The 13,423-nt window shown below is 43.4% G+C and overlaps 1 protein-coding gene across 1 annotated transcript; it reads left to right on the top strand.

Annotated features, from left to right (window-relative positions):
• The first annotated feature begins 370 nt into the window (after positions 1-370).
• On the top strand, positions 371-10,946 carry LOC127206124 (transmembrane protein 70, mitochondrial-like). Its single transcript, XM_051165414.1, is given in 5 exon segments — positions 371-418; positions 421-558; positions 3,074-3,197; positions 10,322-10,587; positions 10,589-10,946. Coding segments are annotated over 5 exon segments (768 nt in total). The 3' UTR covers positions 10,781-10,946.
• Positions 10,947-13,423: the final 2,477 nt, after the last annotated feature.

The following is a 13,423-nucleotide window of genomic DNA, read 5'->3' as shown; positions in this document are numbered from 1 at the left end:
AAGAGATCGCCTGTCTCAGTGCTGGGATTAAAGGTGCGCGCCTCTACACTAGGCTGTGGCTTTTTCTTTTTCATACGCCTACCGACTCTGTCCTTGCACATGGCCATAAAGCCGACCAAATATTAAGAACTCAGGGCTCTCCTGGGTAGGGCGTTGGAATTTGCAGATCCTTTGCTGCCTGGAACTCAGTAAGTGGAGAAGGTTGCAGGCCGGTCACATACTCTACGGACGCGCGGCCTCCAATCCGGCCGCGTGTTCCGCTTAAGGGGGCGGAGCCTCTCCGCTTTTGAGGGCCGCTGTAGCCGAGAGTGGCTTTCTCAACCTTGTCGTCAGCTGCGGGAGTCTGTCCGCCGCCACATTGACCCGCGGCATGCTGCTGTTGGCTTTGGGTGGCCGGTGGGCAGCGGGACTGCGGCCCGCGGGAGGAGGACGACGTGGTGTGCGGTCGCGGCGCTCCGGGGTTCCGGGGTCGCCCCTTGGCGTGCGGCCTCTCCCGCCGGGCCCTCCCGCCTACCGCTTCGCGACGGGCTCCTGCCGCGAGCCGAGCCTTGCGGGCCAGTGAGGCGAGCGCAGGTCGGCGCCGTCCGTGGGCTGGGGTGGCGGGAGCGGGCGCAGCGTGCGGCCCGGGCCTGTTAGTCCCGGGCTCCAGCGCGGAGGGGACACTCCTTGTATGGGTCCGGGAGAATCAGGCCTCGCCCTCGGCTTGGCTCCAGATGGCAGTCCTGGTTAGAACAACCTGAGAAAGGAGCAGGTGATTCTCCTTTCTCGGCTGCTACAAGCACCTCAGGTGGTTCCAGATGGTGTGGTTGCGATAACACACCCAGTTCAGCCCCCTCCCCGCCTTTGATTGGTGTTTTTCGAGACAAGGAATCGCCGTTTTGTACCCTCAGCTGTCCTGAGTTCGTATGTAGACCAGGTTGTCCTCGAAATCAGAGATCCACTTACTTCTTCATTTCCCTGGTTCTGGGATTAACGGCGTGTGCCACTACCCAGAGACTAGTTTCTTTCTTACCTTAAAGGTGAAGGTCAGAAGGGTTAATGTGCTAAGAAATTGATGCAACGTGGGGGAAAAAACTCATTTTGAGTTCTGTATTGTGTCTGCTTTTAGAGAAAGGTGGGATGTGGATGTTATTCATTCTTCATCTGTTTGTTTGTTGTTTTTTGGTTTAGACAGGGCTTTGGCAGTCCTTGAGGCTGGACCTCACTCTGTAGACCAGGCTGGCCTCGAACTTAGAGATTCGTCTGTCTCTGCCCCTGCCCCCCCCCCCCCCCAAATGCTGGCATTAAACTGGTGAGCCACCACTGCATTATAATATATAAGAATAAATAAAGTTTGAAGAAATGCCAGAAGTGGAAATTGGATTATTTATTGTTGTTTGTTGGTTTGCTGGGTTTCTCTTTGTAGTCCTTGCTGTTCTGGAACATGTAGACCAGGCAAGTGCTAGCCTCAAATCAGAGCTCCTCCTGCCTCGGCCTCCTGAATGTTGAGATTAAAGGCCTGCCTACTCGGGGCAGATTTTGGAGCCTTAACTGAATTCCAATGCAAAGAAACTAGGCATACTTTTTACATTTTTAAGTAAGAGCAATGTGAAATTTATTGGTGAATACTCCTTTTCACATACTTGGGAAATTCCTGTTATTGTGAGATTTCATTTAGCTTCAAGCAATGTTTTCTTTCTTGTTGCTAAGAGATAAAAGGGCCAGAGTATGGTGGCACACACGTAAAATCCCAGTGTTCCCTCATGAGGTTCAGGCAGGGATAGCATGGGTTACGTTAATGACTAGACTTCATTGTCAAAACAAAATGAGGTGCAAAGTATTTATAAGGCTTTAGGGAAACAGTTGTTATTGTTTTTAAAAATATACTGGCAGGCAGATCTCTGTGAGTTAGAGGCCAGCCTGGTTACAAAGTGAGACCTGACACCTCACATACATAAGCAGGCAGAACACCAATGCACATAAAATAAAAATACATAATAAAAAAGTATGAGTTATTAATGTAAGTAGTTCATAAGTACAGACTTTATAACCATAGGATTGGCAGGATAACTTAGCCTGTGAAGGCTTTTACCTTCAGTACCATAATTTGATCTCTGGACATGGGTGTGCTCATGTGTTCACACTCACCCACCAAACAAAATAATGCAATTTACAGTGATTTGCTTAGATCTTGTTAGTTTTTGTTTTTTGAAACAGTTTTTCTAACAGCCTTAGCTTTCCTGGAACTCCCTCTGTAGAGTAGGCTGGCCTTGAATTCACTGAGACCTGCCCTTCTGCCTCTTCAGTGCTGGGATGCTTCACCACACCCTGTGTGTTTGTTTTTGTTTGTTTATTGAGACAGGTCTCTCTGTATTAGTGTTGGCTGTCCTGGACTCGCTTTGTAGACCAGGCTGGCCTTGAACTCACAGCAATCTGCCCTGCCTCTGCCTCCTCAGTACTGGGATTAAAGGCGTGAGCCACCATGCCCAGTTTGTTTTTGTATTTGTTTTGAGACAGGGTTTCTCTATGTTATCTTGGCTGTCTTGGACCCGGCTCCACTCTGTGTTTTGCCAACAGTTATTTTTGCATATGTAGTATGTGTTTGTGTACACACCTTTGGAGATCAATGTTGGGTGTCTTTTTTTTTTTTGAAACCAGGCTGGCTTCAACTCAGAAACCAGCCTGCCTCTGCCTCCAGAGTGCTGTGATCAAAGTGTGCACTACTGCTGCCCAGCAAGATTTTTATTTATATGATTTTATATTCATGTTTTTGTTTTATTTTGCCTCCGTGTGTATCTGTGCACCACGTGCATCTCTGCTCATGAAGGCCAGGAGAGGGCTCTGGTTCCAGAAGGTTGTAAGAAGCCACATGGGACTCCGGAAGAGCAGTAAGCCCTCTTCAGCACTGATTGTCTCCATCCTGAATCCTGACTTTGAAGAGATAAGATCTGTCTGAATCTGGAGTTCTCTGATGGGCTAGACTGGAGTGAGCCCTGGGGATCTAGGTTGTTTGAGAGAATTTCTTATGTGGTATTTAAAGAAAGAAGAAACTTTGATAAAAATAAAAATTTGTTCAAAAAGCCAGTTACTCAAGGGTTTCTTGTTTCAACAGTTACCCGTTTATTCACAAGGATGTGTCCGCTGCTTACATACAAAACTCGAGAAATCAGAAGATGGGAGGCTGATTTATACTGGGAACCTGGCCCGAACGGTCTTTGGTGGGTAATCTGAAATGAGGTTATTTTCCTTATTTTTAGATTATAATTTAATTACATTTCTCCCTTCCTGACTTCAAACCTTCCCATATGCCAATCCTCACTCTCTTTTAAGTTCATGGCCTCTTATGGTCACTAATTGTTATTGTCTGACTATATAGTATGCACATACATATTCCTGAATACAGTCTGTTGAGTTCATATGTTTGTATGCTTTCAGGGCTGACCATTTTGTGATGGAAAACCAATTGGTATGTCTTTCCCTGGAGGACCACCTTTCCCATGCCCAGCTTCACTCGGTTGCCTGTAGTCTTTGCCTGGGGTTGAGGCCTCCTGGGCTTGTCCCTGCCCAGTAAACCTTTTTTTTTTTTTTTTTTTTTTTTTTTTTTGAGACAGGGTTTCTCTGTGTAGTCTTGGCCATCCTGGACTCACTTTGTAGACCAGGCTGGCCTCAAACTCACAGCGATTTGCCTGCTTCTACCTCCAGGTACTGAGATTAAAGCCATGTACCACCACTGCCTGATCACCATCAATCAATTATTATAACACACAAAGAAAATTCGTTTTTCCTTGAAGCCTAGTGATACAATGTAGAGATTGAGACTGTCCTTTTTGGGAGTTTTAAAACTATATGAAGGCTGAACTGTGTTTTTTGTTATCTTACAGGTAGGCATTAAAGCTTCTCTTCTTTGGCCATTTGTCTTAGAATATTCAACAGAAAAATAGAAATATTCAAATACTCTAAGGAAAGCAGAATAATATGTTCTGGTTTGCTTTGAAGTATCCATCACAAGCTCATGTATTAATCTAGCCTAACTCCCCAACTGGTGGCACTGTTTGGAGAGTTCTGGCACTTTAGAAGGGCCTTCCTCTAGAAGTAGGTCAGTTGGGGGAGGTCTTAGAAGGAGGAACATCTTGTTCCTGGCTCTTCCATATTCCTCTTTCTGCTTCCGCTTTCCCTTGAAAGTTTTGCTTATGTATACCTGTTGGCATGAAATCTTGCCTATATGCTAGATTAAGCATCTGTGGGTTGAAAACTCAGAAATCAGGAGTCAGTTGCCTTCTCCTTCTTTTAAGTTGCATTTCCTCAGTATTTGGTCACAGTACAAAAGCTGTGACTAAAGCCTGTTAACCTCTTTTTGTTGTTTTTTTTGAGACAGGATCTCTCTTTGTAGTCCTGACTATCCTATATCCATGACCCTGGTAATACCTCTTTAGAATAGTTGTTTGAAGCTGGGTGTGGTGGTGCACTGCGTTAGTGCAGGTGTACATCTGTGAGTTTGAGGGCAGTCAGAACTACCTAGGGAAACCTTGCCTCAAAAAAGAAAAAAGAAAAAACGGTGGCAGGCCTGTGTAACCATATCTGGCCTCATTATTACTTATGTTTTTTCTAAATTTTTTTCTTTTTAAGTTTTTATTTTATTTTTTAAAGATTTATTTATTTATTGTATACAATGCTCTGCCTGCATATATACCTGCAGGCCAGAGTAGAGCACTAGATCTCATTATAGATGGTGTGAGCCACCATGTGGTTGCTGGGAATTGAACTCAGGACCTCTGGAAGAACAGTCAGTGCTCTGAACTGCTGAGCCTTTTTGGTTTTTTTCGAGACAGGGTTTAGCCTTGGCTGTCCTGGACTCGCTTTGTAGACCAGGCTGGCCTTGAGCTCACAGCGATCTGCCTGCTCTGCCTCCCAAGTGCTAGGATTCAAGGCGTGCGCCACCATGCCTGGCATGTTTCTAAATTTAACCTTTAAAATGAGGCTGGGGGTGGAAGTATAGCTCAGTGGTAGAATATTTGCCTAATGCTCAAAGTCCTATGTTCAGTCTGAGCGTTGGGGGAAAATGTTTTTTTTCTTTTCTGTTTTTTGTTTTTGTTTATGGAGACAGGGTTTCTCTGTGTAACAGCCCTGGCTGTCCTGGAACTCTCATTGTAGACCAGGCTGGTCTTGACTTCAGAGAGATCCACCTGCCTATGTCTCTGAAGTGCTGCGACTAAAGGTGTGGGCCACCACACCTGATGCTGTTCCCAGAGGTTGCATGAAATTAATCTCAGTAAAAGTGTAATGAGAAATACCTAGATTGCCGGATAGCCAGGTGTGGCACAGATTTCAGTGCTTGCATTTAATCATGTTGGGATGGAATGACTGTATAAAGTATAATGGAATGCTGTTGGTTCTCAAGCGTATTGGCATTAAAGTGTGCTTAAACCTCCACCTGTCTGTAACTAAGAAGGACCAGTTAGTCTACTCACTTTAGAATTCCATTCAGTGCTTGTTATCATTAGGGTTAGAACTTTCTTCAAAAGTTCTTACTGAGTTGAAGGTCAATAATTGTGTGGGTAGCTATAAAGCCTGTGGTAACAGTGTAACTGGGCTATCAAAGTTCTGCAATTGTAGAGCTGCACAGATGGCTTAATGGTTAATAAGTGCTCTTCCACAGGACCAGGTTTCAATTCTTGGTGCCCATGTGGAGGCCTGCAATTGTCTGTAACTCCAATTCCAGGACATCTGACTCCTGGTGTCCATAGACAACAGGCACACCTGGGGCACACAGACATATGCAGACAAAACACCCAACACATCAAATAGTGATTTGCAAACCTTTAGCCGAGCACTGGTGGCACACTCCTTGGATCCCAGTATTGAGGAGGCAGAGAAACCCTGTCTCAAGAAACAAAAACAAAACAAAACAAAGTACAGTTGTAATTTATAGAGGATGTTGTTTCCTGCTCTGTCAGTGTTGAGGATAGCATAGAGTTGCTATGTCAGAGGTCAGTACTCTGCGTTCTGTGTGGGAATTCAGGGAGAAACACTGAGATAGTGCTGTGATGCTGGAAGTTCCCTAGCTCCTGTATGGGATATTGGTGAAGGCTTTTCCTCAGTTACTGTTAATTCAGCCACAAGTATTTACAAATACCATATTTGCTACATACTATGCCAGGGGCACTGTGTTAGGGATACTATGTAGAAGTAATGCAGAAGCTTGAAGTTGATAGGAAGGAAAAGATGAATATGCCATGTAATCAATCATATTTGCAGTGTTACAGGTTAGATAGGAGTTCAGGTTGAGGAGAGAAAGGTAGAACAGAATGGTAGGTAGCAGTAAGATGGCTTTCAGTTAGGTCATGTCTGATGAGTAAAGTCTGAGTGTGAAGAGATGAAAGGGCCCACACATCCTAGGTGCAGAAGCACTTAGCACAGCAGAGCAGAAGGCTGTCATGTTCATATTGACTCTCAGCTCAGAAGGATCTAGACTTACTGGAGAGAGTGCCTAGGCTAGCTTAGTTTAGGTGGGAAGATCCACTGTGAATGAGTTCTGCCATTCCATATGTGGGCTCCTGGGCTGAATAAAGGGCAGAGCATGCTGAGTACCTTTATCATTGTTTCCTGACTGACTACAATGTGGCTGCCACACCATCCTATCTAGTAGTTTCTTTAGAAATGTATTTTCTCCCTCTAGTTTGCATTGAGATGTAATATGAATAAATTAATAAAATAATAAAAAGTAAATAAACAAATGCTACAAAAGTAACTTGATGGAGCAGTCTTTATTTTTAATGATTTCTTAATTGTAACTGGTCCCTAAACTTAAAAAAAATAAGAAAGTGTTTAGAAACAACAAACAAACAAATGTATTTTCTTACAGTTCTGAGGCTAGAAGTGTAAAAGTGAGATGTATGCTGGGCCATAGGTTCTCAAAGGCTCTAGGAAGCATTCTTAATCCCATCCAGCTTCTGGTGGCTCCTGGCAGTCCGGAGCATTCTTGGCTTGTAGCTTGCCTAACTGTGCTGGCTGCTTACTCTTCCTGTGGCAGCCTTCCCTGCATCCCTTAACTTTTTCTGTCCTTACAAGGGCACTTTCGTTAAATAGAGAGCCCACCTTATCCTGCATGATCTCATCTTGTTCTTTAGATCTGCAAAGACCTTATTTCCAAATAAGGACACATTATGAAGTTCTAGTTAGACATCAGCCTTAAGGGACACGAATTTACTACAGTGTAACAAAAGTAATAGGGAAAAATATTTTGGAAGGGCTGCGGAATGTTAAATAGGAGGCAGCATAGTCCTCATTTATCCCTGCACACTAGTAATATAATTAAGCTTTCAGCCAATAGTGACATATAAGAATGACTGCTTGCTTCTAGCTTTTGTGAACAGTAGTCAGACTTTTTCTGTCAACTTGGGTGAGAGGCAGCCACATTAATTTAATTATGTATCTTATGAATGAGATTTTTGTACCAATTTATTTAAAGGGCCATGTACATAATTGCCCTTAAAATGTCAAGCTTTTTGGTTTTGTCATTTCACAAACATTATATGTTGGGAAATTAATCCCTCAGATATAAGTTTAAAATATTCTCTCAGGGACAGACTGTAGCTCAGACTGGCCTCAAACTTGATTCTTAATTAGGCTGGCCTTGAACTGATCTTTGGCTTCAACCTTAAATGCTGAGATTACTGGTATGTGCCAAATGCTTAGCTATGTTTTTTCTTTTCCTCTTCTTCTGAGACAGGGATTCTCTGTGTAGACTAACTTTGTTGACCAGGCTGGCCTTGAACTCAGTGATTTGCCTGCTTCTGGCTCTCCAGTGCTGGGATTAAAGGCATACGCCACCATACCCGGCCACTTTCTTCTTTTTTTTAAATGTAATCAGATTGTCAGTCTTTTGACCCTGGTTGTTCCTGGGACTTTAAGAAAGATTTACTTTGGGCTGGAGAGATGGCTCAGAGGTTAAGAGCACTGGCTGTTCTTCCAAAGGTCCTGAGTTCAATTCCTGGCACCCACATGAGATCTATACCATCTATACATGAGACCTGGTGTGCTCTTCTGACACTGAAGCAGAATACTGAATAAATAATAAGTAAATATATATATATAAAAAAAGAAAGATTTGCTTTTTAAATTTTAACTTTTTTTTTGTTTTTCGAGATAAGGTTTCTCTGTGTAACAGCCCTGGTTATCCTGGACTCATTTTGTAGACCAGGCTGGCCTGGAGCTCACAGAGATCCTCCTGCCTCTGCCTTCTGAGTGCTGGGATCAAAGGCATGTGCTACCACTACCTAGCTCCCCCCCCCCTCTTAAATCTCTAAGCTCTTTGATTTTGCATAGCTTATGGTATAAAGGATAAGTTAATTTTATCATTTTCTCTTTAAGTTATTAAAATTTTGTGTTTGAGAGAGTGTGTGTTTGCACGTGCGTGTGTCTGTCCGTGTGTGGCACCAGAGGTTGATGTCAGGTATTTTCCTCCATTGCTCTTGTTGGTTCTCATTCTGTTGCTGTTAGATGATAGTCTGACCATCAGCAGCTGAGGCCGTGGTAGTAGGTTTTGTTTCAGCTTGTGGGCTGCAGTCCATCAATGAGGGAAGTCAGGGTAGGAGCTCAAGCAAAAACTTGAAGCACAAACTGTGGAGGAATGCTGCTTGCTGCCTCATGCACACTGGGCTAAGCTGGGTTTCTTTTGCAGTTCACGACCACCTGCCTTGAGAATGGTGCCACCAAAGTGGGCTGGGCTCTCCTATATCAATTAATAATCAGGACAGTCGCCTGAGATGTGTCAGCTCCTACTGAGATTCCTTCTCAGGGACCAGACTGTGCCAAGTTGATGCTTAAAGCTAACTACAGCAGATGTCTACCTTAGTTTTTGAGACAGGATCTCTCATTGAATTTGGAGGGTTTTATTTTTGTTATTGTTGTTACTGTTGGTTTTGGTGTTCTAGACACGATTTCCTCTGTGTAGCTCTGGCTGTCCTGTACTGAATTGACTTCAAGAGATCTGCCTGTCTCTACCTCCTGAGTGCTGGGATTAAGGGTATGTGCCATCATGCCCAGCTTGGAGTTCATTTTGGTTTGAGTGGCTGGCTAGCAAGCTGACGGAATCTTGCTGTCTTTGCCTGCCCAGCTCTGGGGTTACAGGTGTGTGCTCCCATGCTTACCTTTTATGTGAGTGCTAGAGACCACACTCAGGGTCTCATGCCTATTCAGCAAGCAGCTCTCCAGCCTTCCGTGGTTTTGGAGATAGGGCCTCACTCTGTAGCCCAGGCTGGACATAAATCTAATGCCCTTGGAGCCCTTGTTTCTGTAGTACTGGGTTTGCAAGTCAAGCCATTCATCTTCTTTTTATCTTGTTTTTTATTTTAAGATTTAAGATTGTTTTTATTTTAAGATTTCAGCTGTGCTGTGGCTCAGCCTTGGACAGCAAGCATGCTCAGCAAGCACAGCCTACAGAGCACTTCTATCTAGTCCCTTTCCTTTTCTTTTTTGACTTCTTCTTCTCTTTTCTTTCCTCCTCCTCCTCCTCTTCTTCTTCCTTCTTCTTTCTTCTTCCTTCTTTTCTTCTTTTTTCTGGGACGGTTTGTCTGTGTAGACTTGGCACTTTGTAGATCAGGTTGGCCTCGGACTCCACAGAGATCACCTGCCCCTGCCTCCCGAGTGTTGGGATTACAGGCGTGTACCACCATGCCTGGCTCTTCTTGGCTTTTTCAGTAGTCTTACCATGTAGTCCATGATAACCTCAAAATTGTGGTCCTTCTCCTTCAACAGTTTTTGCTTGATAAGCGGCGCCACGCTAACAGCTACACACCTTTCTTAGGGCTTGTCCGTATATTTTATGAGTAGCATAAGTTAATGCTTAAGATGGCAGAAAGAACCTGACACATGAGAAGCACTCTCTTGGGTTTGCTTTTTTCTTGTGGATGGAATGATTATTGTATTGTCATCACTGTGACCAAGTACTTAAGAAACTATTTCAGGGAAGAAAAATACATTCTTGCTCACAGTTTTAGGTTTGATCATGGTTGCTGGGCTCCATACCCTTGAACGGAACATCAGGGTAGTAGGATTATGAGTCAGAGGAGCTGCCTCACTATAACATAGGAAAAAGAGTCAAGATGGGCCCAGGAAGAGGGCTGACCTGAATGCAGCAGCCAAGTTCCACCTCCTGAAGTTTCTAAAATTTCTCAGAATTCTGCTACCATCCAGGGACCGAGTGTCAGCACGTGAATCTAGAGGCCATTTTGCATTCGAACTGTAACAGTGGTATAGGAAGAAACGATTGGAGGATTTGATAGGATAGGTTTCCTTATAAAACTTAACGTTATTAATCCTCTTCTAATTTTTTTCTCTTTAGGTGTGAAATGTTTCTCTTATTCTACAAGTGTGCTCAGCCTTACATTTCTACCATACCTTCTTTCACAAAGTAATGTGGTATTTGGAAGTGTGCCTTTACAAATCTTATTTTATGGGATCATGGGAAGCTTCGCAGTGATCACTCCCGTTCTGCTTCACCTTCTTACAAAAGGCTATGTCGTTCGGTTGTACCATGAAGCCACCACTGACACTTACAGAGCCATTACTTACAATGTTATGCTTTCGGAAACCAGCACAGTGTTTCACCCAAAATGACGTGAAGATTCCAGAGAGTGCACATGTATTTACCACCTTCTATGCTAAAACAAAATCACTGTTAGTTAATCCAGTGCTCTTCCCAAACCCAGAAGACTACAACCATCTAATGGGTTATGACAAGCCATTCACTTTTGATATGGAAGAAGTCTGTGAAAAGAAACTTCAAGAGGATGAAAAATGAACCTGTCCTTCGTTTGCTTAAGTGTCATGTATATTTCAGTGTATTATAAGATTGCTTTTATTTTGTTATTGTTAGTAAACGATTGTGAAAAACAGTGTAAGGGCGGAGGACACAGTGCGTTGGTGTAGAGTTTGCCTTGGTGAGGCCCTAGGCTTGACCGTCACAGAACCAGGCATGCTTGTAGAAGCCCAGCAAGTGGGAGGTGGGACATAGGAAGATCAGAAATTTGGGATCGTTCTCAGCAATGTAGTAGGTTTGAGGTCAGCCTGGACTATGTAAGACACAAAAAGTTGAAACTATCAAGCAGAATTTCAGAATAATTTTCAGATAATGATGTTCCCATGTAATAAAATATGTTTAGGAACATTGTTTTTGTTTAAAATGTAGATAGTTTTTAATAAAAAAATTTGGACAGTTGTGTGTATTCTGGTGTATGTATGGCATCTATCTATCTATCTATCTATCTATCTATCTTTCATCTTACTATGTAAGCTTGGATGCCTGGAGTTTGGTATGTGGACTAGTCTGATCTGTCTGCTTCTGCTTCCTCAGTGCTCAGATTAAAGTTTGTGCCACCATGACGGTCATGCATGGGTTATATGAGAGTGGGTGCCTCTGAACAGAGGATTGGATGCTGAGTTTTTATGTTGTGTTTTCCTAAGTATATGAATATTCCATTCTACTTCAAATGACTTTGTAAAGTTCATAATGATAAGGAAGTAGTATTCTGCCTTTTAGGTTTCTTTGAGACAGCTTGTCTAATCCTGTGTTCCCCCAAGGCCGGCCTCTCTCCACTCCCTCCCTCCCTCCCCCCTCCCTCCCTCCCTCCCTCTCTCTCTCTCTCTCTCACTCTCCACAGTGCTTCTAAAAAAGGCTGAGGCTGTTCTGGAACTCACTCTGTAGACCAGGCTGGGCTCAAATTTGAGAGAGCAGCTTGCTTCTGTTTCCTGAGTGCTGGGATTAAAGTTGTGTGTGCCACCATACCTGACTCCCAAGGATACTTTTTTTTTTTTTTTTTCCTTTTTTGAGACAGGGTTTCTCTGTGTAGCCTTGACTGTATTGGACTCCTTTGCAGACCAGGCTGGCCTTGAACTCACAGAGATTCACCTGCCTCTGCCTCCTGAGTGCTGAGATTACAGGCGTGTAACACCATGCTCGGCTCCCCCCCCCCCCCCCATTTCATTATTTAGTCACTTTACAGCCTGATTCCTGCCCCATCCCTCCCTCCTCTCCTCTGAGTTCCACCCTCACAGCCCCTTCCCCCTCCTCTTCTCAAAGAGCAGGTCACATCAAGTGCGGATTGTTGATTACACTGCAGAAAATAATTTCTAGTTGGAAGTAGGCTCAGGGCTTATTAAAGGCATTATTAACAGATTAAATCCAGTGGTTAGAATAGGTGCTTAGGGAAAATGAGGGTGGGTATGTGCTTTTCAAAGGAGAGTTACACATTTTAGTAACTCACACATGTATAATGATTTTGGATCCTAAGGTTTACACGGCAGTATCACAGTAAGTTTTTATAAGAATAACTATCACAGGGATGCTATAAAACAGGATACTGTTACCCTAATATCTTGTGATTCCCAGAAAATATCCTCAAGGAGAGGATTAAGTTTGGTATATTATTTTAACATTAAAAAAAAAACAATAAACTTCTGTAGAAGAAATATTGTCTGTGTTGGCAACCATCTCAGGAAGCGTTAATTGTGATGGATTCTTAGTTGGCGTCAACTGGACTGTGGAGAGAGCAGCTCTTGTTTCTCCCCATCTTCCTCAAACGTCTTCTCCATCTTCTAGCTCTGGTGCATGGATCTCCTCCGCATTTCACTCTCTTTAACTGATGCCATTGAAGACAAGTGGCCAAGTGTAGCTTTGTAAGGCTAAGGCCCCGGCTTTGATCCAAAACACTCCAGTAACATTAGGTCTAACTAAAAATATAACATTGTTTTGTTTTTCAAGACAGGGTTTCTCTGTGTTAACCTTAGCTGTCCTGAACTCACTTTGTAGACCAGGCTGGCCTCAAACTCACCTTCCTCTGCCTCCTGACTGGTGAGATTAAAGGTGTGTGCCACCACGCCTGGCTGTTTTTTATTTATTTTTTTCTTAATTTAATATTCTCCCCCACCCCCAGTTTTGTTTGTTTGTTTTTTGAGACAGGATTTCTCTGTCCTGGAACTCAGAGATCCCACTGCCTCTGTTTCCCTAGTACTGGGATTAAAGGTGTGCGCCACCACCAGTATTTGTTTTGTTTTGTTTTTGGTTAAATTTTATTTTTATTTTATGTGTATGAGTGTTTTGCCTGCAGAATCCAGAAGGTGGCTTTGGATCACCTTGACCTACTGTTACAGAGCACTGTGAGCTCAACCTTCTCACTGCCAGGATTACAAGCAAGCACCAGCATGCCCACTTAATGTCTAATAAAAAAAAAAAAAAATCAAACTTCTATTCTCTCATACATTACATCCCAGCTGCAGTTTCCCCTCCCTTCACCCCACCCCCCCCCCCACCCCCAGATCAATCGTCCTCTGTTTTCCTTTTTTTTTAAAAAAAAAGCAGGCCTTTCAGGGATATCCACTGAACATGGCCTAACAAGGTGCAATAAGACTGGGCACAAACCTTCCTATCATGACTGAATGTGACAAC

This window comes from Acomys russatus, chromosome 2 (genome assembly GCF_903995435.1).
Source record: "Acomys russatus chromosome 2, mAcoRus1.1, whole genome shotgun sequence".
NCBI lineage: Eukaryota > Metazoa > Chordata > Mammalia > Rodentia > Muridae > Acomys > Acomys russatus.
The sequence above is the reverse complement of the archived record's forward strand: the minus strand, read 5'-3'. Positions and strand labels throughout refer to the sequence as shown.